We start from the raw sequence: 26,434 nt of genomic DNA, 5'->3' as shown, positions 1-26,434 counted from the left end.
GGAATGATGAGTATTGTTTACTGATATAAAATGTTTCTGAAGTGATATTTCTCCACGATATCGATAAGAACTTAGAAAAAGCTGTGACTTTTTTTTCAGGCATTTAAATTTTGGCAAGTTCTAAAAGACACATCTTTGCTTTGGATTTTATTCATGTAAATATAAACATACACTTTTTAAAAAGTTATTTTATGTACTCTCTGCTTTAGTACTATACTATAGTACCAAAAGTACTATAATTTTGGAAGTTAAGTCTTTTTTAATCCTGCTCTAGAATGATATTAAAATTTTATAAACCAGATACAAACAAATGAATAGCACACAAAGGACCTAAGTTAGCTACTTTGGATATTTCCACTTGACGGGTGTCAGATCCATAGGTATGGAACGTCATTGCCTGGGGAGGGGCGAGTAGCAGTAGGATTCCTGCAGAAGAGCTGTTCAGCACCAGTTGTGGTACCTTCTGTTTTCCTCAGCATCTCCCAAGTGAGAAGCGCCACACTGAGCTGCCTTGGATACCTTCTGTGAGATCTTCAGTATAATTGGAGTGTGAGTGATTTTTGAGTCTCATCAGAGAAGTAGAACCCTTCTTTAAGCACTGACTGTGCAACATCTGTAAAGCAATTTCTGCTTGACGACGCTGACCATCTGAAGAGTGCAGCGGGTATGCAGCTGAGCCACTCTTAACCATGTACTCAGATTGATTCAGAGTCTTTGTGATTTGGTATTTTGCTAGCATTTTATGGTAGTATGGGTCCGTGAAAGAACAACAATCTCTGTTAGCAAAACATGTGGTGTTGTTATCGGTGGCTATCTCTGATTCGTGATGCTGGAGCAAATGAATGCTTTAGTACAACCCCGTTGTTAGTTGCCAGTATGTTTGTCTAGATGTTTCTGAGCCAGTATTTCCAGCAGAAACTGAGAGGTCTGTATTTGACCATTAAAACTGAGAGCAAAATTGCAAAGAACTACATGGAAGTAGGAAATCAAAGCATGCAGTGATACGTGCAATCATGAAACACTTCCCAGAGATGTCCATGGCAACTAAAAGCCATAACTTTATGGGATAACAAAAATCTCAATAGAGATCTCAATAGAAATACTGGCTTTCTGGCAAATTGTAATTCCTCTCCCTTCTCCTCACCTAACCTTTTCATGTTCCACAGACTATAAATTACTGATCTCTTTCTTTCCATTAGAAGATAAGCACCTTATCACCTCTCCTCTTTTCTAACATCCTTAACACACCACAGGCAGTAAGCATCTTTACTCTCAGGTGGTCTAATTGATACATATCTAATTAAAGGCAAAACATTTTTTCTCAACTTGCATTCAGCTTTGAAGTACGTTGCTTTGATTTCAGACCTGATGAACAACTTCATGTGCCTGAAAGTTCTCCTGTTTCCAACTCTACTAGGTGATCAAATAAAACATACTACCTCTGTCCACACACTTTGCCTTGCCTGTGTACCAGTGCGTTCATTTATTGTTAGTGAAAAAGACAAGACAATTTTTCATGGAACTAGTTAAAAAGTATGTGTGAGGACATTTAAATACAATGAGACAGAGAAGAAAAGGATTCAGTAGAGGCTAAGGTAGATAACTGGATTAGCAAGAAAAGCAATTTTAGGGCTTATATCTTAAATGGGACATTTTGTGTGAAAGAGGTACCAGAGATGAGAAAGCTGAATATTTAGGTAGGAGATAGTGCCAGTATCAAATTGGTTAAAGAGCATTATTCTACTTATCATCTTAGTGAATGTCTTAGGAACGCTTCTATGTAGCGAGAAAGTAGATTCTCCAAAGTTTTATAGGCTATAAAGAGAAAGAACAATCATTCCAATAATAATAAAAAAAGGCCATCAATTCTCACCAATTAAGAGGAGAAAGGAGAGGAAGAAACATTGTGTGCGTAACACTGAAATTTCCAGGCACCTCTAAGTTGCATAGCCAGCACTTACGCAGAGATTTACTGATTTATTTTTTTTTTTTTTTCCCCAAATGTTACAAGGGTCACATTTTCACAACTAATTGACCTGACCCATATGACACTCGCTAGTTTTATGACAACTTTATTTTTTTCTTTTTCTTTACTAATTCCAACAAGTTTGAGTGGGTTATGTTCTTCACTGTGAGATGTTTGAAGAAAAGTAATGGGAAAAAAATCCACTGAAATTACCTAATTAGATTAGAGGAAAAGAAAATAGATCCAAGGCACTTCATCCCCCCTGCAGCGCTCTTTTGCCCTTAAAGAACCTTTTTATAAACTTGAGGCATTTTTAGTACTTCGGAATTATCAGCTGAAAGGGACTTCTTTGATGCAAATCATTTGCTTCACTGTTGTAGTGTGTGGCTGGTAAGGAAGCAGGAGGCGTCCATTCAGCCCTGGGAGAAGGGAAATCCTGTCCCCTAAGCAAATGATCCTGCAAGATGCAAGTTCTAAATTTCTTACCTTCTTGTGGCTTGCCTGCTGCAGGGGAATGAAATGGGGTTATGTGGAATTTAAAGAACTTTAAAGAGCCCCCCATGATCCTATTCCTTATCCTTTTGTTTAGTAAGACTGTCTTGTTGGCAGTTGTTAATAAGGTCTGTGATGGTTTGGGGTTTTTTTCCCAGCTAATTGCTCTTTTGATTTGGGCTTTTTGGGCTTTTTAAAGTCTGTGATAGGATTGCTGTTTATAATATGTAGTAACCACAAGAATCTCGTAGAGTTTTCTGAGGTCAGACTGTCGCTATGCTTTTGTTTGCTTGTGCTGAGCTAGTACTTGGCAGCTTGTGTAGTAGCTCAGCCATTCTCTAAATTAACAGGTTGTTCTTTGTATTTGAAGTGATTGATGTGATGAAGTGATTAGCATGTATATGCCTAAATAAATTACTTTGTGGGAGAGAGGGATCCAAATGGAGAAAACTGGATAGGTCCAAAGACAGTTTGTTGTAAGAACCATGGTATGTTCAAGAATGTGGAAAGGACTTAAGTGAGAATAAAAGACCAGACCAGAAAAACATAGGGGAAAGTACAATTTTACTCTAAAATCTTTGCTAATGAAAGTTCAAGGATGTACATTTTGTTACATTTCTCTGGAGGCAAAAGCCCTGGTGCAGATACAGACATACTGAGAAAAAAATCAATTGCCGGTACAACAATTTATTTTTCTGTGATAGCAATGTTGGGTCAACCCTCCTGGGTTTTGGCTTCCTAAGTAACTCGAGAGCCTATAGAAAAAGAATCATTTAAGTGCTTAAATTAATTTTAATAATATTGCTAAATCAGTCATCTCAAACTACTTTTTCAAAGGACTTAGAGTCTACATGGGTTTTTTCTTAAGAGCTGGCGCTCCTGTTTCTGTGAATCGGCAATAGTTCTCCTGAATCTTTTTTCAGGGCTTCATTATTTGGCATTGTGTTGGCATGACAGGAGAATCCTGTGTCCCATAAAATTTTTATAGTTCACCTGCTGGTTAAAATCGCCTCGCATGTCAGCACGTGGAAGCAGTAGATTAATTGTTTATTTATGCTTAACTTATATACTTACAAATACAGTCTAAAAATAAAGGACTGGCCTGATTCTTTACATCTGTATATACACAGTTTTTGTTATTTTTTCCACAAGTGACGCCCTGGACTTGATAAAATAATGGGAGGACCCCGACTCACAGGCCTAAATGAAGCTGCAAAATACTGGTTTTCACTCTTGAACTGCCTTTTATTTGAACATACTGCTATATCATTGTATGACATTGGCTTTTGAATACACATGTATTACATAAAGCTAATACATTGTTCTTGATTTTGCTTTGCAGTACAGAATTGGACAGCTGTACATGATAAGCAAACATAGCCATGAGCAGAGTGACCGGGGTGAAGGTGTGGAAGTGGTGCAGAATGAACCCTATGAAGATCCAAACCATGGCAATGGTCAGCTAACAGAAAAACGGGTCTATCTCAACAGGCAAGTGCAATAAAACTGTTTCTCTCAGCATGGGCTGTAATAAAAATTTGCAAGGAATATCCCTTCCAGCCAATAGCCTTTCTGTTTCAAGTAGGACATGTTCCCGTGAATACCTGCCGCTTCCTGGTAGCTGCAGGAAGAAAGAACATGGGATAGACCTGTGGCTTGAAATAGAGAGATTAGTTGTCATTTCTTCTAGAGTATCTTTTCCAAGAGAAAGAATTATAACTTGAAGTTAAGGATGTACTGAAAATCAGAACTTTTCCTTTTCTTTTACACTTAACTGTTTGTCACTCTGTTTTCCAAAATTATGGGGGGAGAAACAAACAAACACAAAAAATCTAAAAAGCAAAACCAACAAACACCTCACCCTCCCAAAAAAACCCAAAACCAAACCACTAAAATTATTCAAGGGTTTCTTACTTCATAATACTGTCACAAAGCCAGTACTCCATTTTTGGTGACAAAAAATTTGCCTCAGCAAAGTTAATTGACATTATGAATGACCATTAGGCTTGTACAATGACTTTCTGTACCAAAATAACCTTAAAGACATGGTGGAAAAAACTGGTTTTGTTTCCCAAATGTTCCATTATTTCTTAAAGTGAAATATGTGTCTCTTCCTGTGGTGAAATTATACTGCTGAGGGTCAATGCCTCCACACTCAAAGGCTGGAGATGGTTTAAAATTTTTTTTTTTTTTTTGTGTCCTATGAAATATATTGTTCAATCTGTTCCCATTTTCACTACTGCTGATCTAATTGAATATCACTGCTTTTCTGATGTTCTTCTATTCCCTTGAGCCTGTTTTGTTTTATTAAACTTCTGCTCTGCAGCATTTCGTAGTGGGCATAGAAACACTATAGCTATTGCTTCTACATTGCAAGTTACTCCTCCACTGCAATCCTGACATAGCTAAACTTAACTCAAGCTAAATTGAATCACCAGTAATGTTGCGCACACACACACAGAGTCTAATAATATATATATATATCTTGCCAACATTTACTATTATTGTGATTGTAACTCCATTTTCTCACAGGCTAGATACAGGGCTAGGGAAAAAATCAATAAATGTGTTCCTGTTGTAGAGCTCCCAGAAGTTTGGGGTTTTTATGTTTCTGGATATTTCTTTCCTTCATGTTAAAAAGCGATAAGGCTTTAAGCACTGAAGAGCATATTCAGAGTTACCACTTTAGGGTAATTCAGAAGAATTGCAAGGACTGTGTCCTAGAAAGCAGGTACAAGACATGCTTGGAAAGCATATAGTTTCTGGTAGTGCAGGCAGTGGAACAAAGGATCTCTTACTCAAAGATGCGTACGAACATTGACAAAGAATATCTTTGTGCCTACAACAACCTGGGAAGTTTACCTAAAGCTATGGTGGATGTTTGAAGTCAGGCTTACTGAGTTTAATGATAATTATGAATGCTCCTTGATAATCATCACCAGATTTGCTGTTTGAATCTGGTTTTGGTGTCACAATACCACCAGGTACTGCAGTACTACTAAAGTGTGGGGAAAGGATCAGCAAGTTCTCAGGCAGCTATAGGTTTTGCTGGGAGGCCAGGATCTCTCTGGAAGACTTCACTCAAGGAGACATGCTGCTGTACAAGATGTGCTGAAAACTTCTCCTCTGCCTGCCTTCCTTGAGGAACAGGACTCCTCACACCAGCACAGTTCTCTCCCTCATCTTTCCTTCTTCCAGGGTCCACCCTGGAAGATAAACTTGCTAGCTTTGCATCACTTTATTTTGCTGTGGAGTGATATCTCCTGAAGAAATTTGAGCGTATATATTTCAGTGATGGTTTCTTGGAAAGATTTGTGCATTATTTGCATTTATCTTCTCTTGCCTGCTAATACTTTAAACCTTGCAGAGGGTCTTCTTGCTTACCAATGGCTTCAGCTGGAATGCCTTTAAGAAACACTTCCTCTCTACGTGCTGAAAGACTGACCTCCATCTGGGGAAGGAAGAAATAAAAAAAAAATTTAAAAAAAAGAAGAGAATGTGATCCACAGATGCCTGTGCTGCTAAAATAGAAATATTATATTTTCTTTCTCTGAATGGCGCCTTGGAACAATTCATGTGTGTCTATGACTGTGACTTGCTCGCAACTCTGAGTATAACGTGTGTTTTGCACATAAAATTATTTGTTGTGGAGATGTGCTGTACCAGCGAAGATAGGTAGACAGGCAAATATGCTAAAACCAACAATAACCAAAAAAAAAAAAAAAGCAAAATGAGCCAGTGTATGTTAACAAAGACATTACTAGTAAAATATTCTAGTGTCAGTGTAAGCCTTAGTTATATTCAGAATTGTTTACTGCCTCTTCTCTCCTGCTGAAGCATTGTTTTCAAAAGCTGAAAGTCTGCATCCTCTGGTATTTATTATTTAGGCACCAGGGTAAAGTTTAGCAGGGGTAAGAGAGGGAGCAGAGAGATAGTCATAAAAAGACACTGACATAGGCTGGCAAAATAAACAAAAAATCTCCTACAGTGGTCTAATACGCAGTATGTAAAATGCTGCTTAAAAGACTGTACACAAGAAAGGTTTATGTAAAGAAAAGAATCTGGTTTTGAGCAATGTCATGAAAGAGTAAAAGTCAATGCACTTGACTTTGACTCTTTAGATAATGTACTAAGGTCTGCATTTTGCCTCTGGACAAATACAGTATTTATGTGTAGCTAGATCACGGTTAAATAAGCCTTAATGATCCAAACTCTGTATTTTCCTCAGAAATTTGCTAATATGGAAAGTTAATTTACTTTCTGCACACAGTTATCTAAACATAACTGTTTCAAACATTTACACTAGGAAAACTGGGGTTTGAAAGCATCTACTTTAGTTCAGTAAAGATTCAATCTTCGGCTGGGTGATCTGCTCAACACATCACCAGACTAACACAGTTTTAACTAAGTCCCTAAAGTACAGTCATATTCGTGGTCTCCAAAAGCTTCAGTGATTATAATTGATGTCATTAAGAAAGGGTTGAAAGATGAATTCTCATGAACTTGCCTTTTTAAAATGTATGTTTGTTTATCGCTTCTTTGGTACCCTGAGTGACCAGAGTTCTGGAAACGAATGACCCAAGATCTGTGGTAAAGAAAATGCTCCCACTTTTCCATAGTATTATTTAATTACACTTCAATGATCTTTCCATGTGCTGTATCCACATCTTTCATTTCTTATTCTACTGCTGTTGTACCACCGCATTGGTAAGTTCTCTTGACAGACTGAGCTCTGAGCTATGACATCAGTTCCATTAATTCTCTTCACCTTTGTGATTTACTTTTCCCATCAGCAAAATGGGACTAATACCTCTGTGAGACTGGTAGGTAGTGTCTTGAGTGATTTGTTAATTTTAATACAAAAGCTTCCTACTCAAGAGTTAGTGTTGGTAGTGTGGGAAAAACTGTGCACTAGGTGAGCCGAACGTAAGGGTTTGTGCACCGGCAGAGAATATGGAGGAAGAAGAAATAGCCTCTAAGAAGAAATAATGGAATCGGGATCGAGTGGACTGAAATCACATATTTACTCATGACCTATTGTTAGAGAGTGCCTCCCTGTGGTTAAGAATACTGTGACACAGATACACCTTGTATGGTCTAACCTGCCGAGTTCGTCCATGACCAAAGGTTTGAGGCCATAAATTCTTGAAATCTGCAACCTCAATTTAAACCTGATCAGAGGCTATTGCACTGGCACCATATTGCTCACTTTGAGAGGTCAACAAACAGACTTGGTTTCATACATGCTTGTGGAGAAAGCTGAGACAGAATGCGTAGTCATGAGATGAAAATACTGTTGTAAAGTCGAGGTATTGCTGTATCCTGTGAAACACCTCTGAAATTATGAGCACATTTGGAACTATCTTCTTTTCTGCAATACTCGTAAGTCATAACATATTGTAATTTTACATTTTTTTTTTATTTTCAGCAAACTGCCTAGCTGGGCTAGAGCAGTTGTTCCCAAAATATTTTATGTTACAGAGAAGGCTTGGAATTATTATCCTTATACAATCACAGGTAAGGAGTAAAGCAGAAATTATTACTGACTTGTACTTTTTGGATAGTTTAGCTTATCTTCAGAAGATCCAAGTTACATATTGAGCCACAGACACCAAGTTACTTTAACAGCTCCTGTTGAACTGCATATATTTTTCCATCTTATGTTGAGTGATATCAGGAAATAAAGATTATAGACTATGGATAGGTAAAATCTGGAGTGTTGTATCTATGCAATTTCTTCCTTGAAAAGAAAACATCAGGTGCTTAGATTCTGTGCTGACTCGTACCCTTTATGGCCCCATAGACTTTAGTCAAATATAAATCAGCAGATTATCTGACACAATTTTTTTTATTATTAATGTATGTTTACTGTAAGGATCTTGCATCATTGTTTTATTTCACATTTCTTTTTTTTTTCTTTTCCCTCATCATTCTTTTTTTTACAAATGGACAATTGGAAATCAGAATACACAGTAAGTTTTTCTTCCTCTTTTTATTCTAAAAATAGAATAATTACGTGAAATATAGTAGTGGAATCCAAACTGATTCCTTCTTAATATAACTAATACATAATGCATTCAATAATGGAACTTTATTTTAGCTATTTGTTTAGGAAATTTAAGGTTAAAATTGAACTGTTTCTGTGGGGATCCTATAAATTATTTACCTTATTTTTTATCACTTCAAAATAATTTGATATATTTTTAGTCACTGACTGTAACAAAGAGAAGCTTCTATAAAACAGGGCAAGGCTTTTAAGGTTCCAGTTATTACGTGGAGACATGAGAACAGATTTTATTTTATTTATTGTTTTATTAACTTATAAAATGCTCATCTCTGGTATAGTATCTGGGAAACTGTACAAGCTGTAGACAAAATTAAACATAATCTGGGCATGGTGCCCAGAAAAATCAACTATTCCCTCTAGCAGAGCTAAGGCAAAATATAGCACATAAATCATGAGAAAAATTGTTTTAAATGTGCTGTCCTCAATAATATACGGTGAGTTTTCAGCAACCTTTGGAAGACAAGGAAGAGATGGTGATGAAGTTCCAGGTGAAGGGACCTTTCAGAAACTCCTGCCTTGATTTAGTTTGAACTTCTGACTGTAGATAAAACATAATCCACTTGTTTTTCTTAACTCTATAGTACTCAAAATGTTTGGTCAGTTTTTTTTAAAAGGAGTAAAGAATACGGAGAGGAAAAAGATTTTAATGTGATAAATGTGAAAGAGAAAAAATAAAGGGATTTAAAGGCTCAGATCTGACAGCTGGAGTTGAAACTTTGATGACCAGATTTGAAAATCCAAAGTACCAGAATGTGCTTTTCAATATGTACTGTAGATACTTATTACATATTCTGCTTTGTTTCATGTTTAAAATTCGTTTGACTGTCAGAGGAAACCCAAATGTCCCATAATGGACAGTAGTAATGAGGGGACAGATTCTTAGCTATTTTTGTCAGTCTGTTATATCTTCAGTAGGGCCTATCACAGTTTACGATAGCAAGTTTAATCTTAGGCTGGGAAGATCACAGAATGATAGGGGTTGGAAGGGACCTCTGGAGATCATCCAGTCCAACCCCCCCGCCAGAGCAGGTTCACCTAGAGCAGATTGCACAGGCATGTGTCCAGGTGAGTTTTGAATATCTCCAGAGAAGGAGACTCCACAACCTCTCTGGGCAGCTTGTTCCAGTGCTCTGCCACCCTCAAAGTAAAGAAGTTCCTCCTCATGTTTAGATGGAACTTCCTATGACCAAGTTTGTGCCCGTTACCTCTCATCCTGTACCACTGAAAAAAGACTGGCCCCATCCTCCTGGCACCCACCCCTTAAGTATTTATAAGCATTAATAAGATCCCCCCTCAGTCTTCTCTTCTCCAGACTAAAAAGACCCAAGTCCCTCAGCCTTTCCTCATAAGAAAGATGTTCCAGTCCCTTAATCATCATCGTAGCCCTTTGCTGTACCCTCTCCAGCAGCTCCCTGTCCTTCTTGAACTGGGGAGCCCAGAACTGGACACAGTACTCCAGATGCGGCCTCACCAGGGCAGAGTAGAGGGGGAGGATAACCCCCCTCGCCCTGCTAGCCACACTCTTTTTGATGCACCCCAGGATGCCATCGGCCTTCTTGGCCCCAAGGGCACATTGCTGGCTCATGGTCATCCTGTTGACCCCCGGGTCCCTTTCCACAGAGCTGCTCTCCAGCAGGTCAGCCCCTGACCTGTACTGATGCGTGGGGTTATTCTGCCCCAGGTGCAGTACCCTACACTTGCCTTTGTGGAATTTCATAAGGTTCCTCTCTGCCCAACTCTCCAGCGTGTCCAGGTCACGCTGAGTGGCAGCGCAGCCTTCCAGTGTGTCCGCCACTCCTCCCAGTTTTGTGTCATCAGCAAACCTGCTGAGGGCACCCTCCATCCCTTCATCCAGGTCATTGATGAATGTATTGAACAGGACTGGACCCAGTCCTGACCCCTGGGGAACACCGCTTGTTACAGACCTCACAGAATCGTTAAGGTTGGAAAAGACCTGTAAGATCATCGCAGATGATGACGTGCTATGTTGCATTGATGTCTGTTACTTACACTGTTGTATATTTTTTCTTCAACTGAAAGTCAGTTTGAATTTTTTAATGTGATATTTTTCTTTAACTGAAAGAGACAAGTAGGAATGATTAAAGGGGTGGTAGCAGACAGAAATGTAAGTCTGTGAATTTGAAATGCAGTACATTATCAAAACCAAACAGCAATGCTGTACTCAGAATCAAGAGGTGATCTTTAGCTAATCTGATTAGACAACACCTGGAACACATTTTGGTGAAGGTCTGTAGAAGGTATACAATTACAGAGATGTTCAAGAGCATCAGCAAAAATGATTGCAGGGTTGAAGAGCCTTGTAAAGAAAAATTAAATCGGTCTACAAATGTAGAAGGTAGGCAAAACAGTCACTAAGTGACAGTATAAGTGCCTATGGGAGTTGGGGACTCATTACTCACCATGGTGCAAGGAAACAGAACTAGAAATATTGGGATGAGATTAAGGAAACTGTACTTCAGACAAAAATCTAAAATGTATTTTAACAGAGCTGATAGACTATGAAATTATCTTCAAGGGAAATGGAGAAAATGCCTTTGCCTCAAACTGTTGAATCTAGAACAAACATGTTAAATATACCACTGGGAATAATTCCTATCCTTGTCTGGAATATTTCTCTAAATTTTGATCTTCTGTATTCATTAGAGAATTCTGAAAGAAAGAGTAAACCCACAGGCATTGCCCAAAATGTCTAACATAGCTTGGAAACCCTTTTCTTAAAGATAGTAAATTCCCTCCAAAGGGTCTGTGGGTCATCCCAAGAATTAAATTGAGCCTCATTTCAAGGAAAACTGATTCTTAAGACAGGCCAGTAATTGGATAAAAAAAGCATAATCTTATCGAGTCAAGTACATACTGCTATGTAGTATGTTCACACCTCACTTAACCTCGTAAGTTCCACTCTAAATAAAGAGCAAGGATCTTAAAGGCTCAGTAGTGTTATTTCAGTGTATGTTAGTGATTTGGAAGAGGATGTGAAAAACAGACTGAATCTTGCTGATAATCTTAAGGTTTTTCAGTAGTAAAATATGAAGGCTGTTGAGAAGTTACATTCAAGCACATACACTAGCATTCAGAGATTCAATGCAGAATAATTTCATTGATCTGGTTTTCCTATGAAATATTATGGATTTCGTAAATATTACCTTCTTAATTAGACCTGAAATTAGGACATCTTCTAAGAAAAAAAGCTCAGCAGGCATTGAAAATAATTTCCAGAATATTGTTCTCTGCAATGGTAGTATAAAAAGCCAAAAGTGATTGGATGCGTGAAAACAGGAATGGAAATTAGTGTGTCATGATGTTAGTACTTTATAATCTGGGTCCAGTTATGATGGCATCTTCTTTAAGGAATGGTATTTGTTACACAGCAAACCCCTAAATTTGACAGCAAACAGCAGATGACTGCTTGGTCTACTACCAAGTCTTGAGGACCATATTAATAATATGTAAAGCAAGTGACAGACTTAAGATAATGAGCTTAATAGAACTATTGCACAAGTGATGCTTTTGTGGTGTGTAATATGTGAAATACTGTAATGCCAGGAGAGCATTTTGAAATGTACACTATGCTGTTTGTGGAGGAGGGCCTTATTAAAACCACAATACAAAAGACTTCCTATCAGGAAGATGAGACATAGGTAATGTCCCAAGAAATGCTGTATCAAAGCTTGAGCTAATCCTTGCAAGCTTCCTGCTGACATTGAGAGGGAGGAGGAAGTGGAAAAAATACTTTCAAAGCTGAAGCCAAAGGAAGTCATCCAGATTTGGGGGTACTATTTAGAGAATAAGATTTTCCTATGAAATTCAAACCCTTGTTTTAGTGGTTGGAGCATTACTTAAGAACTGTATGCAAGAAAGTCTCTTAAACTTAGAACAGGAGTTGCTTTGGTTTTGATCTTGTAATTAGAAACCTGACAAGATATCTTGCTAAAATAAATGTTTAATTTTTACTTATAAGTTCATTTAATATTGTGATTAGGTTGATGTTAAGCTCATAAATTTGGGATACTGTATTTGGGATACAGCTGGAGGGGGCCCTATAGAAGTAACTCCTAGGGACTCTGCTCTATGAGTGATTACAGGACTTGGATCCTGGTGAGTGCCTCCTGTCTAGCCACACATGCTGTTGGGGAATGGATGTTGCTAGCTGCTGGCTTTTAGAAAGAATTCCTTTGCTAGTCACAGGCTGGAGCCTTTTTCACTTGGAGGATGGAGGAAAGATGCCTTGCAGCTCTCAACAAACCCTTATGTGCCAGCCTATCACAGCATCTGCAAATATGTATCTTTAGTGTAAAATATTTATGCTATTCTTAGATATGTGGACAAGAGTGACTGACCTTTAAGAAGGCTTTCTTATTTTTTTTTCTGAAGTTGTCCAGCTAGATTAGAAATAATTAACTAGAAAGCAAACCTGTCTCTATTGCAAACCAAACGAAAAAGGATTGCATAGAACTAAGTTTCTTTACCTGCATTGGGATATTGTTAGACAATAAGCAGCACAGAGCAAATATCCATTTGACCTGTTCAAGTGACAGTTGAGATTCTGGGCAAAGAGAGAGGAGCCTCAAGCAAACAAATAATCAGATCATGAACGTATGGTGACTCGACCATGGTACAAAAAATTCATATGATCAAAGTACACTGAAAATGAGCCTAACAAAGTTTAGCTATCAAGTTGGAGCACAAAGAGGTTAGGAAAAATACAAACAGAATTTAAGCAAACTCTTCAGGCTTTGAAGGTGCAGTTCAGGTGTTTACCAGGGATAATTTCAAATAGTTTTGCTGCCTGATCTGAACAACTCCAGTGTTGTTAGCAATATTTCACTTCTGGGGCTGAAATTTGAAAAAACAGCTGGATAATTTTTTATGCATAATCGACGACCAATTGTTAGTTTCACAATTATAAGTATATAAAGCGAAATAAAGATTAAAAACGGCATGTTTTACTCTCTGCAAGGAGGAAGAGCATTCTTTCAACCTGCCAATGTCTCAAATTAACTTAGGAATAGGATATAAATTCAGAATATTTATGAAAAAGAGTTATGGAACAGAAAGCAGGAGACAATGATTCCTTTGATGATATATCACAATGACACTAATTCTTCTACATCAAATGACTGAGGCAAATATAGTTATTTCATCTGGTATGTGTCAAGGCCCCAGAGTGATAGTTGCTAAATGTTCCATTATTGACCTGCTGGTTTCTGATTACTTTTGAGAACAGGCATATTATGTGCTTCACTTAGTCAGCTGCCAGTTTGTCCATGAAGTAAATTATCTGGAAGGAGTGTTTTTGTAATTATTATTTTTATAATCAGATGACTTGAGAGGGAAAAAAAGTTGTTTCAGATAAATATTTCAAGGATTCTGTAGAGGTTTTTTCCTGTGTTCTCTTTATCTGATTACCAGTGCTTGAAATTTTGATGTAACCCATCAGTCTTCAGCGCACAAACTTTTCTCCAGCTTGAAGAGTCTGCATCAAAAATGCAACAGAAAATTCCTCCCCTCTCACCCCCCAAGTTAAAAGACAGGCTAACTGGTGACATTACTCTAGTAAAACACAGATTTAGTTCCTTTAGAGATTCTAGCAAAAGGAAGGACCTCTGTAGTATTTATAAGAAACAAATAAGATATTTTTAGAATACAAACCTGTATTCTCATTTAACAGCTTAATCCCATTGAAACAGAGTAAATCAAACTGCTTGTGAGAATTCCCTTTTTCCACCACTGGCTTATTATAAAGCAATCCAAACCCCTCTCTGATTCATGGGACTGTCATTTTCACTTGTGCACGCTGCTTCTCACTTCCCTTCTTCCTCAATAGGCAGGTTACTGTTCCCATGTATCAGAGAAGGAGATCCTAAGGGAAGGCAAAAACAGAGATAAGTGCTGAGTTTCATAGTTGTTGGAGGCAACTTGTTAGATGACTGTTTCATCTTCAAGTTATTGTATGTAATACAAACAAATAGTGGTTTTCTTCCTGAGCTTGTTTATGAGAGTTTAACTCCCTTGCTTACTTTCAAGCTCTTTTTTTGCATTGTTCCTACTCTTTCCTCTCAACAGCCCTTTTTCTGCTCTTTGCCACCATCCTGTTCTTATCTTGCTTTCCAAATTCTCCTCCCTCTCATTGAGTCACATCTTCCAAGTTCTGCCATCACCCTGCCCAGCCCTTTCCGTCTATTCTCTCCCACTTTGTCATCCTGATTGGTGCTAGTTTGGGTAGTAAGTAACCTGTATCACATAGCGGCTCTGTGTGCTCACATGCAGTGCTGTCTGGAGTATTCTGAAGGTAGTCAATAACATGGTGGCCATTTTCCAAAAAACTTTGAATATTCAATTAAAGAAACTATTCTTTCTGTAAATAGCTGAAGGAAATACTGTAATCTGAAATATGCTGTAGAGACATCACTATATTATCTTCACGTATCGTCTTGCATATAAACTGTAGAGATGACATCTTGTTTATCCATACCCATGTATGATTTTGATCTTCTCGTGCATCCAGGTCTCTCCGTTCTGTCCTCGCCATTGTCCAAAGGCATTGGCAATCTCCCATGTTACATCCCTCCTCCCGTTCCATCCATCCTTCTTGTTTATAAATACCCACTGGTGTGTGTGTGTGTCTGCCTTTTGCTCTCCTTGCCCCTTGCTGTGCTGGGCATTCCTTCCTGCCTCAGTAAGTCTGGGGACCTTCCGTTCACCCATAGTCCCCACTTCCCCATTGCCTATTAATGAGAAGTAGGGACTCCATTTGTCTTTTCCAGGGTTTTGATCTTCAATAAAGAAATGCTGTTGTTACCCACTGACTACCAAAATGGTGCCCAAAAATCTCAAATTCAAAGGATGTGGTATCTAGAAGTTACCCTATTAAAAAAAAAAATCTAATTTTGCTTGGCCACTCTCACCTCATTGTAGCAGTTACTGTGTTCTTTAGCTCTAGGCTCCACGGAGATTGCTCTGTAAAGGATCCAGTTCCACCTGTGTTGCCAAAATAATGTATATGTGACCATATTAAAAAAAACCCAATCATCAGTCTGAAAAATGGTGGGAGATCAGAGAGAACATTTACATGAAATGTCTGCCTCTCCAGGCTTTTATGTTAAGATTTAGGGGGATATGCTTCTGCTGCTTAAAAAAAAAAAGTGGGATTAATTTTTACTGTACAAAAATAACTCCCAAGGATTGTGAATTAATATTCACAAGGAGCAGGAGAAGTGAAGTGCAATGATGAGGTCTTTAGCAGTTCTTTGAACATTCTGCAGAAAGAAACCAAATGGAAGATGAAACTAGCTAAAGCAGTATTGATGAAATGGCACTCGCTCATACAAAGCAGGTTACAGAGGGTAAAGAAACCTTTCTCAGTTACCCTCTGTCCAGAGGTTTTACTGGCAACTATAGTAGTTCCTGCAGCCACCTCGGGTGTGCAAGGGTTATTTTTACAGTCCTCTCCCTAAAACGATTGTAGAACACCATATGTGTTTGACTGCCTCTTTAAGACTTTGGCAAGTGTTTTGGCATACTTAGGTTCTACCCTGTTCTTGCAAGTGTTGCTTATTGCTATGGCAACACTAATCAATCATCATGCTAAAAATAGGCCTTTCATTTTTCAAGAGGTTATCTGTAGTGAATTGAAAATGCAACTGCGGTCTGTGTTTTCCGTATGCTGCTTTCATTTCGCTTTATTTTAATCTGGAAATACCCATGCTTATGTGTGGTAATTACTATTACAGATTCCGGTTATTTCAGTGGTTACTCTCTTGAGCTTTAAACCTGTCCTGGTTCTTCCAAAAGGGGTGCCAAATATAGAAAGTTTAAAAAAACAAACAAACAAAAACCCCAGAATATTCTCCTTATTTATTTTTGAGTGTCACGGGTGTACCAGATTATTACAAATTTTTAAGGAGTTTATAACACATGTAAAAAAATCTGGAGATGACAACATAAAAGACGCCTCCTTTGCAAGCTTTATACAAAGAAGCCTTGTCACTGAAGACACTAGGACTCTGAAGACTTTGCCCTATTGTGTAAAATTTAAGTCTAATTTCAAGTTAAAGATTCAGTTTGCTACTGTTTTTTTCAAAGAGGAACCTTGCAAGCTGTAGAGATAGTGAAATGGAAAATTGGAAACAGTGCCCCGTGCATTCCTGTGCGTGCTCAGTGTATCGATCGGCTGCCAGGTTTGTGCTGGAAGAACACACGCCCTGGGGGAGGCAGAGCAGAAAGGGAGTGGTGCTTTGGGGGGAAAAAAAAAAATCTACTAAAGGTTTATTACCTACCATTCAGCCCCAAGTTTGATTCCGACTGTTGCATAACACTTATAATCCCTGGCTAAGTAAATACACAGCCACTTAAGGAGGGGAAAAAACCCAACTTTTTGCATGATGAATAATAAAGTCTTTTGAATGATGCATAAACAGTTTTCTGGTTCTGCCAGAGCCCTCTGCCAATTAGTCAGAGTGCAGCTGATGATTCATGAGACACATTCTGTGAAATGTTCAAAAATTTGGACCCTGCTAAGTGTTCCTGAAAGCCAGTGAGACCCCCCACAGCTGCTAAAGCAGTGGCTGCCAGTCAGTTGAGTTTCTGAGAGATATATTTGCAATGGAGTACTTTTTGGTGAACTTGAGTTTTCATTTGGGGTAAATTCATGTTACCATTTATAATCTCAAATTAGATTGTTATAGTCCTCGCCTTTATACTAAATACACAAGGAGATTACCTTTTGATAGCTTTGTGCAGAAAATTACTTTCTGCTCTCTAATGAGGTGGCTTGAAGTAAATGGCACTTATATTTCTTCTTCTATAATATTCTGAAGATCCTTGGTCTTTTCTTAATGATTCTTTTTTGAAATACCAGACCAGAAGATCTCTTTTTTTTTTGTTTAATTAGAGTTTAGATTCTGGGTCGCAGGAAACAACAACTAGATTCAAGCGGTGGCTTGCTGAGCCACTACAGGCAGCCTAATGCAGCCTTAAGTTCAGTATATGAAATGGCTGCATTTCAAAGTGTCATGATCTGACTCATTGCTGGTAAACTCTAGACAGTAGTTGAAAACAGATATTTTTTGATAGCAAGGTAAAACAGAAATCTAGAATTTGGCTTTACTCAAAATTTCCTCTAAAACTGTAGCCATGCTTCAAAGCAACAGCACAAAGGTTTTGCACATTTTGCATTTTTATCCTCCACCGTGCCTGAAAATGTGACCTAAAGGCAACTATTTTGATAAAGAAAAGTATTTTTGAGTATTGAAAAATGTACTCTATCCAACAATTCCTGAATTTCTGTAGTTAAATCATAAGCAAAGATACTTTAATCAGAAGCAGGGATGAAGAACTGCTTTGGTAAGGGTGTTAGCTTTGTATTAGCTGTAAATGTGGAAGATGCTGTACTAAAGTTCCTTCTGTCAGTGGAGTTTTGAAACCTGACAGCGGGACCATGAGAGCAGCACCAAGTCCTGTGGTGGACCCCGCTGCTTCTTGAAAGGGCTGAGAGAACTTCACTGCCCAGAGCCGTGAAGATCAGCATAGTCAGCGCAGTTTCCACAGCCACTGAGGTTTCTGACAAACCACTAGACTCACACTGTACAACTTAAAATGTTTGCAGACTCAGAAAGCTCTGACCTAGATACTCAATCTGCTCAAGCATTATAGTCTTAATGACCCTTCCACTAGTGATAGATCATTGATGTCATTCTGTTTGCTGTTTTTATCAATTACTAGATTTTATTTAGGGGGTGTTGATTTTGTTTAATTATGTAGCAAAGAAAATTAAATTTTGGTCGTCAAATCAACCCACACTAACATCTGAGTAAAACATGGCCTAGAGCAGTAACCTTGAAATATGCAGACATGATGCTAATAAACTGTGTTTTCCTAGTAACTGTTCTATTAGTGTATCATGGATAGCACGGCATACATCTCTACCATTTTCAGTGAAAATGTTTCTGAAATCTGTTATTCAGACCTAAGCACTGAGTCCTCAGTAGTGCAGTACCAGTTACTGCATTCAGTAAGCAGAACTAGTAACTGCTGATAAAACAAACATTCATTGGCAGTCTCCTCTCGTTTCCTCAAGGATGCTTTCCCACAGGATGCCCACATGCAGAGGTCTAGGTTGTTGTCAGCAAGAGCTCTGCACACCTGGATTGTGACCCCTGTAGTTACACATCTTTGTAAAATACAAGGCTGCCATATACTAATTTTTTCAGATCAATAACCCGTGTTTTTACCACCTTAGCACCATTGTAGTTATTTTCCAAATGCTCTAAAAAGTATGCAGTAGATGAGGTCTGTCATGAGGTTATACTTTTTTTTTAAATCTGCTTTTCATAATCTACTTCCAGTAGTAATTTACTTTTCAACCCTCCCTGTTCTCCTGCAAACACGGAAAATAACTAGAATGTTGGTTTATGCTGTTTGAATACGAATCTTCTGAGTGACATCAAATATGTTTTAGGACATACTAGCATCCCTGTGTCTCCTGGGTCATTCCCTGTTTTTTGTAACACCACAATTATAACTTTTCTTACTCTAGCAACATTTTATTAGGGCATTCTTTTAATCAACCCCTTTTATTCATCTCTTCTTCCAGCTAACATTAATATAGTTCAAGGATGTTCATTCCACCTTTTGGTTAATTTTGGAGATACAAATTAGAACCTTATGACAAACCTTGGCTTTTGGGTTTTGGGTTTTTTTCCATCTTCTTTCCCTGTAGTGCCTACTGTTTGCTAAGGCTTTTGTTTGCAGATGCCTTTGGATGTCTGCCAGAATAGGAGCAACATACTGAGATACGTGGTGAAACCTCAATTGGGAGAATATCTGGACTTTGTGGGTGTTAATTTGTGTTACAAGATCCTCAGTTCTGACAGACTGCTTATCAGTATTGTATATTTTCAGGTGGCACTTCCTGAGATGTATATATAGGAAATGTGTAATTGCCCACAAAATACAGGTAATAGGAGCTAGCAGATCTGTCGTTGAACTTGTCCCATCCTGCACTCCACATACTGCTGATTTTTTTCTTTTTTTTTCTCCCATATTCACTCAATGAACAAGTTGCATAGCTGAGGGCTAGTCACAGTTCAGATTGGGTTGAAACTCATAAATGTGCTACTCCACAGACCTTTAGTAAAACATTTATAAGATCTGAAGAGAAGCCTGTGTGATCTGGGCATCTGCAGCACCAACATGTTACATGGGAGTATTTCACTATGTTAATGGGAAGACAGTTTGACCGGAAACCTTCCACGGCACCAGAACCTTTTCTGGCAAAACTCTCTCGCTCTTTTTTCAACAAGGATTGATTCTAGGTGTGCTCACTGCATACTAGATATATCAGAAGAAGATTAAACAATGACTTGTTGGGTGGTATCCATGGAATCAGGAATATATTTTCTGCAGTCTCAAAGGAGCTGGCTTCTCATTTCAATTTTGTTGCACTACAGCTGGCCTTCTAGATCACCTCTTTTCTTAGTCATCAGCCTCTCCCTTAGAAGAACTCTCCATATTTTATCAAGTCCAAACTTGGATCAACAGTAATGTGAACAGTGAGGCATCATAATGGCCTCATTGTATAATCTGTATGCACAGCACATGAAATAGTCAGAGTCTTTACAAAGACATTTTGCCATAGGGTATTAGTGATGCTTCATACCAGGAACTGGCACTTCAGTTTCACTGGCAGTTAATGCAAGAAAAGACTTGATGACTAATAGTAAAGATGCTGAACTAGTATCCTTCAGAGTTTGTTAGACATCTACTCTATCTGCCTATTTGTGAAGTTGATTTGAAAGAACTGTGAAATGCTAAAGAAAAGATATTTGAAATATTTTTTCCACTGGAATTATGTTACCTAGTATTACAAATTTTATTCTTGATAAGCCAACTAAATAAAGCAATCCACAGAAAAATAAATTTATTCCCATGTAGAATACAGAAATATTATCGTTAGTAGAAAAATATTTGTGCCTTCTTAATTTTCTTGCATTATTATCTAAAGATTTATTTGGGTTTAGTATAAAGGAATTTCCACAGCAGCTCATAATCCATCTTAATTTCATTAACAGGAAATTATGCTAAAATTCATTTCTCACTGACAATTAAAAAAATGCCTCACACGTCAAACCATGTCTATTTGGTTAGCACCTGCAGCTAGTGAAGTGTCCTTGGATTATTTTATATGGGGGCTAGACTAATCTATGAAGACGAATATCTAGCTGCTCTCGAGATCTTAGTGAACTGAATTTATCCAAGACATTCAGGGCTTTTGTACTCTTTATGTATAGTGAGCATGAAAACTATTGTGTCTAGTTATTCCAGAGTACTTACACTAATTTATTTATACCTTCATTATAGTATACAGCTTTTAGACAGAATCTCTCCAGAGATTCCATCCCTCCAGAATCATAAAAACCTTTGCTCTTATGTTCTGTGTACATTTACCCTTTCTTGAAATAATCTGAAAAAAACAAGAAATTTGATACCAAACAGGATGTACTGAATATGTCAGCTGATGAAGCAAGGCATATTTTTTATGTCAAACATATTTTTCTTTTGTTGCAGTGTTCATTTTTGCCTAAATTCTCCATTCATATAGAGACAAAATATGAGGACAACAAAGGAAGCAATGACAGTGTAAGTACGATGGCTTTTGCAAAAATTTCATCCTTTTCGTTAATCATATTCTGTATCTGGGGGTTGTAGGTCTTTCAGTCTGGGAAAAAGGCTGAATCAGGCTTGTGTCTTCACACCTACCTGGGTGTCCTGTTCATTAGCAGCTTGTCAGCTTGCGGAGCAGTTACCTCTAAAGTACCATGAGATGAAAGATTCATGTACACAACTTCGCTTCTGCAGCTCACGTTCTACTTATTACTTCTCTAAACACAACATAATTTACATATGTGAATTTAGTCCTGATGAACATTTATGGAGAGTAAAGAAAAGATTACTCTTTTTTTTTTGGGGGGGGGGGGTGAAATTGTATTCCACTTTATCTGTTTTACATTATCCTCTCGGAGTGAAGGGGGTTGAATTCAAAGGAGCTGTTAGGAAGAGCAAACAGGAAACTAAACAATGGTCAGAGAAGAGAGATCTCAGTAAACAACTTCAAGGGAACAATGGCTGGACTACTGAGGTGATGCTTTTGGCAGTCACTTACCAAAGTTACAAAGTTCTCAGAGTTAGAGCTTAGAGATGAACAGGATAATTAACTATGCAAACTCCTCTCTAGAGGAAGGGTGGGAGTGAGTAGCCAGCAGCTGCCGAATCGGGAGTTGCGCAGAAATAGAAGGCAGGAGGTCAGTCAGACTTTGTTGACCTGACAGCAAGCAAAGCAGAGTCATACAACTTGCAAGAAAAGAATGATGCTGTATAAAGCCAGGCATGTAAAGAGTCAACTTGTGCATGAATACACAAATACATTTCTGTATGTTTCATTTTGGTATGCTTTAAACAGTAATTTGTTGCAGTCTTATGGGAAGAAGTTTCTTACAGGCTTTAAAATGTCTGGAAAATTGATCTGTAATACAGAGACCTAATGACGGAGTGTTTAAACTCATTCTTGAGAAAGAAGAAGGCAGTAAAGCAGATTTTAAGGGGTCTAAGATATTGAGCCTTCCAGTTTCCAGGGGTGTCCCTCTAGTAGCCTTATTAGGCTTAAAGTGGTCTGTTCCCCAGATGGGAGGTACATTTCCCTAACTGCTTTGGGCCTGCGTGTTAATAAGGCTGACAGATGTTGCACTGCTTATGGCAGAATAATTACATGTAAAAGAACAAGGTATAATTTTGAATAATGTTTTTGGCATACAGACACTTTCCCAATGGGAACATGACAGAGATCATGTATTAGCCACCAGATACCAACAACTTTCAGTCACTGCTAGTCTAAGCCAGATCCAGATCAGTGAGAGAGGAAAAAACGTGTATTACATTACTAACTATATGAGCATTATGTAATTTATGTACTTTTTAATGTTCACTTCTACTTTTTGGCAGCACTTTAATTCAGAGCAAGCCCACACCTTTAGTTTCAGGAGGGTGCAGACTAGTTTTCTGGTACATTATAATGTCAACAGTGAGAAGACACGTTCTGTACTGATGCCTAACAGAGGAAGAACTGAAGCTATTTAATCAGTGAATTTTCAGGTTTTTTCTGTGTGTCAGCTTTGTGGCTAAAATACTATGAATCAAGCCCTGAATAGTACCCAACCAGTGAATTTAAGATGAAAGTAACACAGAGGTAGGATTCTCAGATGATGTAAATCAAAGAATCTCTACTCTGCTTGAATCCAGCCCTTCAAATGTAATTTTTATCAGAGTGCCAGTGGAGTAATATTGTATTACCTTTATACTGAGGTACCCGAGTCACAGACTAGGCAAGTATTTACCAAGATTAACAGATTTAATTGACCCTGACTTGAACTGAGGAGGAGAAAGAGAAGCTGAATTAGAGGGCTGCATTCCAGCCCTAATTTCTATGATTTTATAATTCTGATAGCTATGTTATTCACTGGTGTGAACACAATAAACCAAGGGGAGAGATACATTTTTTGCTGTTGATCCAGTGACGTTGGTCTGGTGACAGGGATGTATCTGGTACAGCACTGAAATGCTGGAAGGTTAGTAAATACGGAGAGGCCTCACTGAGCCTCTGGAGAGCCTTCTGTTAAACCAAACACCTCAGAACTAGGGCTAAGAGTCGATCTCGTTTCTGTTACTCAATGGGTAGGCTTAAACCTCACTTAAGAAAATGCAAAGTGTATTTCTCTTTTGTCTCAGACAAGTTTAGATTAAATTTCACTACGTTTGCCTAGTCAGAAAACAACAGGAAACATAGCATCTATTTCTATTGATTTCCATAGATAGATACACTATATTTTCCTTCATTGCAACTACCAACCTTGGCTGATGAAGAAATAATTATCCCAAAAAATACTTCTGTAGATTTTGCAGTTGTAATACAAAATATACTGAATGAATACTAATAATACAGTAATGAGGGTAATAACGCATGTCTGATTTTAACTCAATTATTTCTAGATACATTTTTTGAAGCCATATACGTTTTTTTAAAATCTTTGATCTCTGATCTATTCTTCATTTCCATGCTATCTAATAAAATAGATATTGATTGTAAAAGCACTAATTAGATATAAGGATACCAAAGCTAATTCCATTGATTAGTGGAAGAAAGCAATATAAATGCTCTTGGGTTCCTGTTGTCATTTAGCCGGCTAGTATATTATTAGAATTATTTTAATTAATATATTGCATTGCCTAGTAAAATTCCACCTAATTACTGCAATATATCTTGATGCAAAAGTCCGCCTGATTTTTCTTCTCAATTGTCATGATAGAAGAAAGTAGTGAAAGATAATGATACCTGCTTTGGAACTTGATTTTTCTGTCTTAGACTTTGTCATAATTTTAACCTGTTTTAAATATGCTTAAAGCACTATTGTTCCAATCTGTTAAAGTTTGCACTTGATTTGCACAAGTATAAACATTGCCAGAAAGAATAAAGGACAATAAACTCCTTTATTTAGATAAAACATTGTGTAGATGGAAGTAGTGCAGTACCATAAATCCATCCAGTTGCGATTTTTAGTGCTACAGCACAGCTGATTTTGCTGTATCGCACCTACGTGTTCGCATGGCAACTCTCTCCTTGGAAAAACAGAATGAGTGTTGGGTGAACATGTTAGTACATCAAATATTGTCACTGCCACCTTGCAGCTTTATAGCTTCATTAACAGTGTTAGAAACTAGACCAATGAGTCAGGCCATTCAGTGTTTCTTCTTACGGGTCTTTTAAAAAGTAAACTTCTTAGTTTAAAGAGAAATTTTATTTTTATTTTACTTTTATTTTAAATTACAAAATGGAATTTCTAAAAATTAGAATGGTTTGTAAAATGTAAATGACACTGTGGGTGGTATCTGTAGAGCACATGAAAATATTGCTTCCCTATTGCATCTTTAGCTGCTTAGGTAAGTCAAGGTTGCAGTGGGAAGTGCTGGGAAGAGGGAAGTGCAGGTGCCTACAAGAGGCAGCTTCAGCAAACACAGACAAGCTATAAAAGTGTATATTAATCACTCAGTGCATGCATTTTTTCCCGTAAGAAAAATTATCAATTAAGGAATTTGAATATGGATACACAGAGTCTGTATTTTGAATATTAATCCTGCAAGTTAAATACAAGAGAATTCTTAAAGTTGTCTAATTAATGAAATAGTCAGAAATCACAGGCAGGACTGGTACAAGTTACTGCTTGTTTGTGAATAAATGGTTAGTCTGTGGTTTTCATGAGCAGACTTTGTTAACCTCTTTTTTTTATTTGGGCAGATATTATTTTCTTTTAACAGTCTATTGATCGTTCAGTATTTATGTCACATAAGGATAATTTTATTCTAAATGGTCTATTGCTCTCACTTTGCTCCCATCTCTATTCTTACTATTTCAGTGTATGCTACAGACACACATTTTGCTTATTTTTAATTTTAGTGGGGAATGCACCAACTTAGGCTTTCTGTTGACAACAAAGGATCCACCACATGGCTCTAGTAGATACTGTAATCAGTGCACGATGATCTCACGCACTGCAGCTCCGTGTCTGGTTTTGCATGCCACAGTCTAGTCCTGGTGAAAATTTCTGAAAAGCCATCTGTAGCCAAAGGTAGAGCAAAGGTAAATTGAAGGCAGACGCTGTTCAAGCAAATTTTCCTATTTGTTGTAGAAGGATCATTACGTTTGACTGGTTTTTGTTGTTTTGTTTTGTTTTGTTTTTTAGTCACAGAATTAATTTCTGCTGATATTTGGGCAGTGAATTTTTGCCATCTGATAGCATCTGGGGAAAGTAAAAAAAGCACAGCTTGTAAAAATAATCCAATAGTTGTTAATAATGGAAATTCACTGTATGTAAAAATTAGAGTGCCTTGCTCTTTGTAGCATAACGTTTTGCTCTGGAAAAGCTCAATGGCTGGCTCTTGATTATTAAAGAATAACATGCAAGATCTTAAAATAGTCTTTCTTTTTGTTAAAGGCCCTTGATATTTATTAGCAAGAATAACATTATTTTTAAGAGTAATGAAGGTGTGGAATAAAGATTTCGAGGTAAAGTTATATTTCAAGATGAAAAAGCATGGGCATCACTGGGCAAGTTTTGTAAGTGTATGTCTCAGTAATGCTGATGAAGTCATCAGAGCTACAACAATAATTCTTTGTCAATCAAGAGAAAAATATATTATCAATGTGTTTCCTGCCTTTCAAAGATAAAATAGTGTTGAAAATACGTGTCTCGGAATGACAATTTGCCAAATGAAAACAAGAGGTGGTTCTGTATTCCATATAGTTGTAAATTAACACCAGTATCATTTGACACATCAATAGTTTGAGCATACTAAAACCAGCCAGCTAATAGCAGATATTATATGATATGCAACCTATGTAAATTACAGTGCCATCATTTAAAGTTAGAAAATCCTTTCTTGACAGTGAGTTCTAACTCTGCAGCCCTACAAGTGACCAAGTATACAGTATTGGATCATTCATCATGCTTCAACCTTAGTGTGTTTTTCTGAAGTGTTGGTTGTGAAACATTTGGCTAAAGTAAAATAAATTTTAGGTATGGCCAACTAAGTTTTGCTCTTTTTAGGGTGTTTTTTTCCCCTATTTTTGTCTCCTATCTTAGTAACGTGAAACTAGGTTGTAACAAACTTCAATATAGCACATGTAAATTGAATGTAAATTCACTATTTAAGGAAACTGCCATGAAACACTGATTTCAGCTGAAATGGATTCAGCTGTGCCCTGGCTTAGCCTCACTGCACTACAGGATATCATTCTGTAAATTGTCTTAAGGATGGCTAGGCATCACTGCAAAATATGTCCA

At 37.6% G+C, this 26,434-nt stretch overlaps 1 protein-coding gene across 1 annotated transcript in view; it reads left to right on the top strand.

The window, feature by feature from the left end:
• The window catches only part of PITPNC1 (phosphatidylinositol transfer protein cytoplasmic 1), an 82,915-nt gene that overhangs the window by 33,759 nt on the left and 22,722 nt on the right, over positions 1-26,434 (top strand). The window contains exons 2-5 of the mRNA XM_059828204.1: positions 3,801-3,949; positions 7,887-7,975; positions 8,423-8,430; positions 21,111-21,182. Coding sequence (XP_059684187.1) covers positions 3,801-3,949; positions 7,887-7,975; positions 8,423-8,430; positions 21,111-21,182 — 318 coding nt within the window. The remainder of the gene's footprint in view (positions 1-3,800; positions 3,950-7,886; positions 7,976-8,422; positions 8,431-21,110; positions 21,183-26,434) is intronic.

Source organism: Gavia stellata, chromosome 22 (genome assembly GCF_030936135.1).
Source record: "Gavia stellata isolate bGavSte3 chromosome 22, bGavSte3.hap2, whole genome shotgun sequence".
NCBI classification, from domain to species: domain Eukaryota; kingdom Metazoa; phylum Chordata; class Aves; order Gaviiformes; family Gaviidae; genus Gavia; species Gavia stellata.
This window is presented reverse-complemented; position numbering and strand designations above follow the sequence as displayed.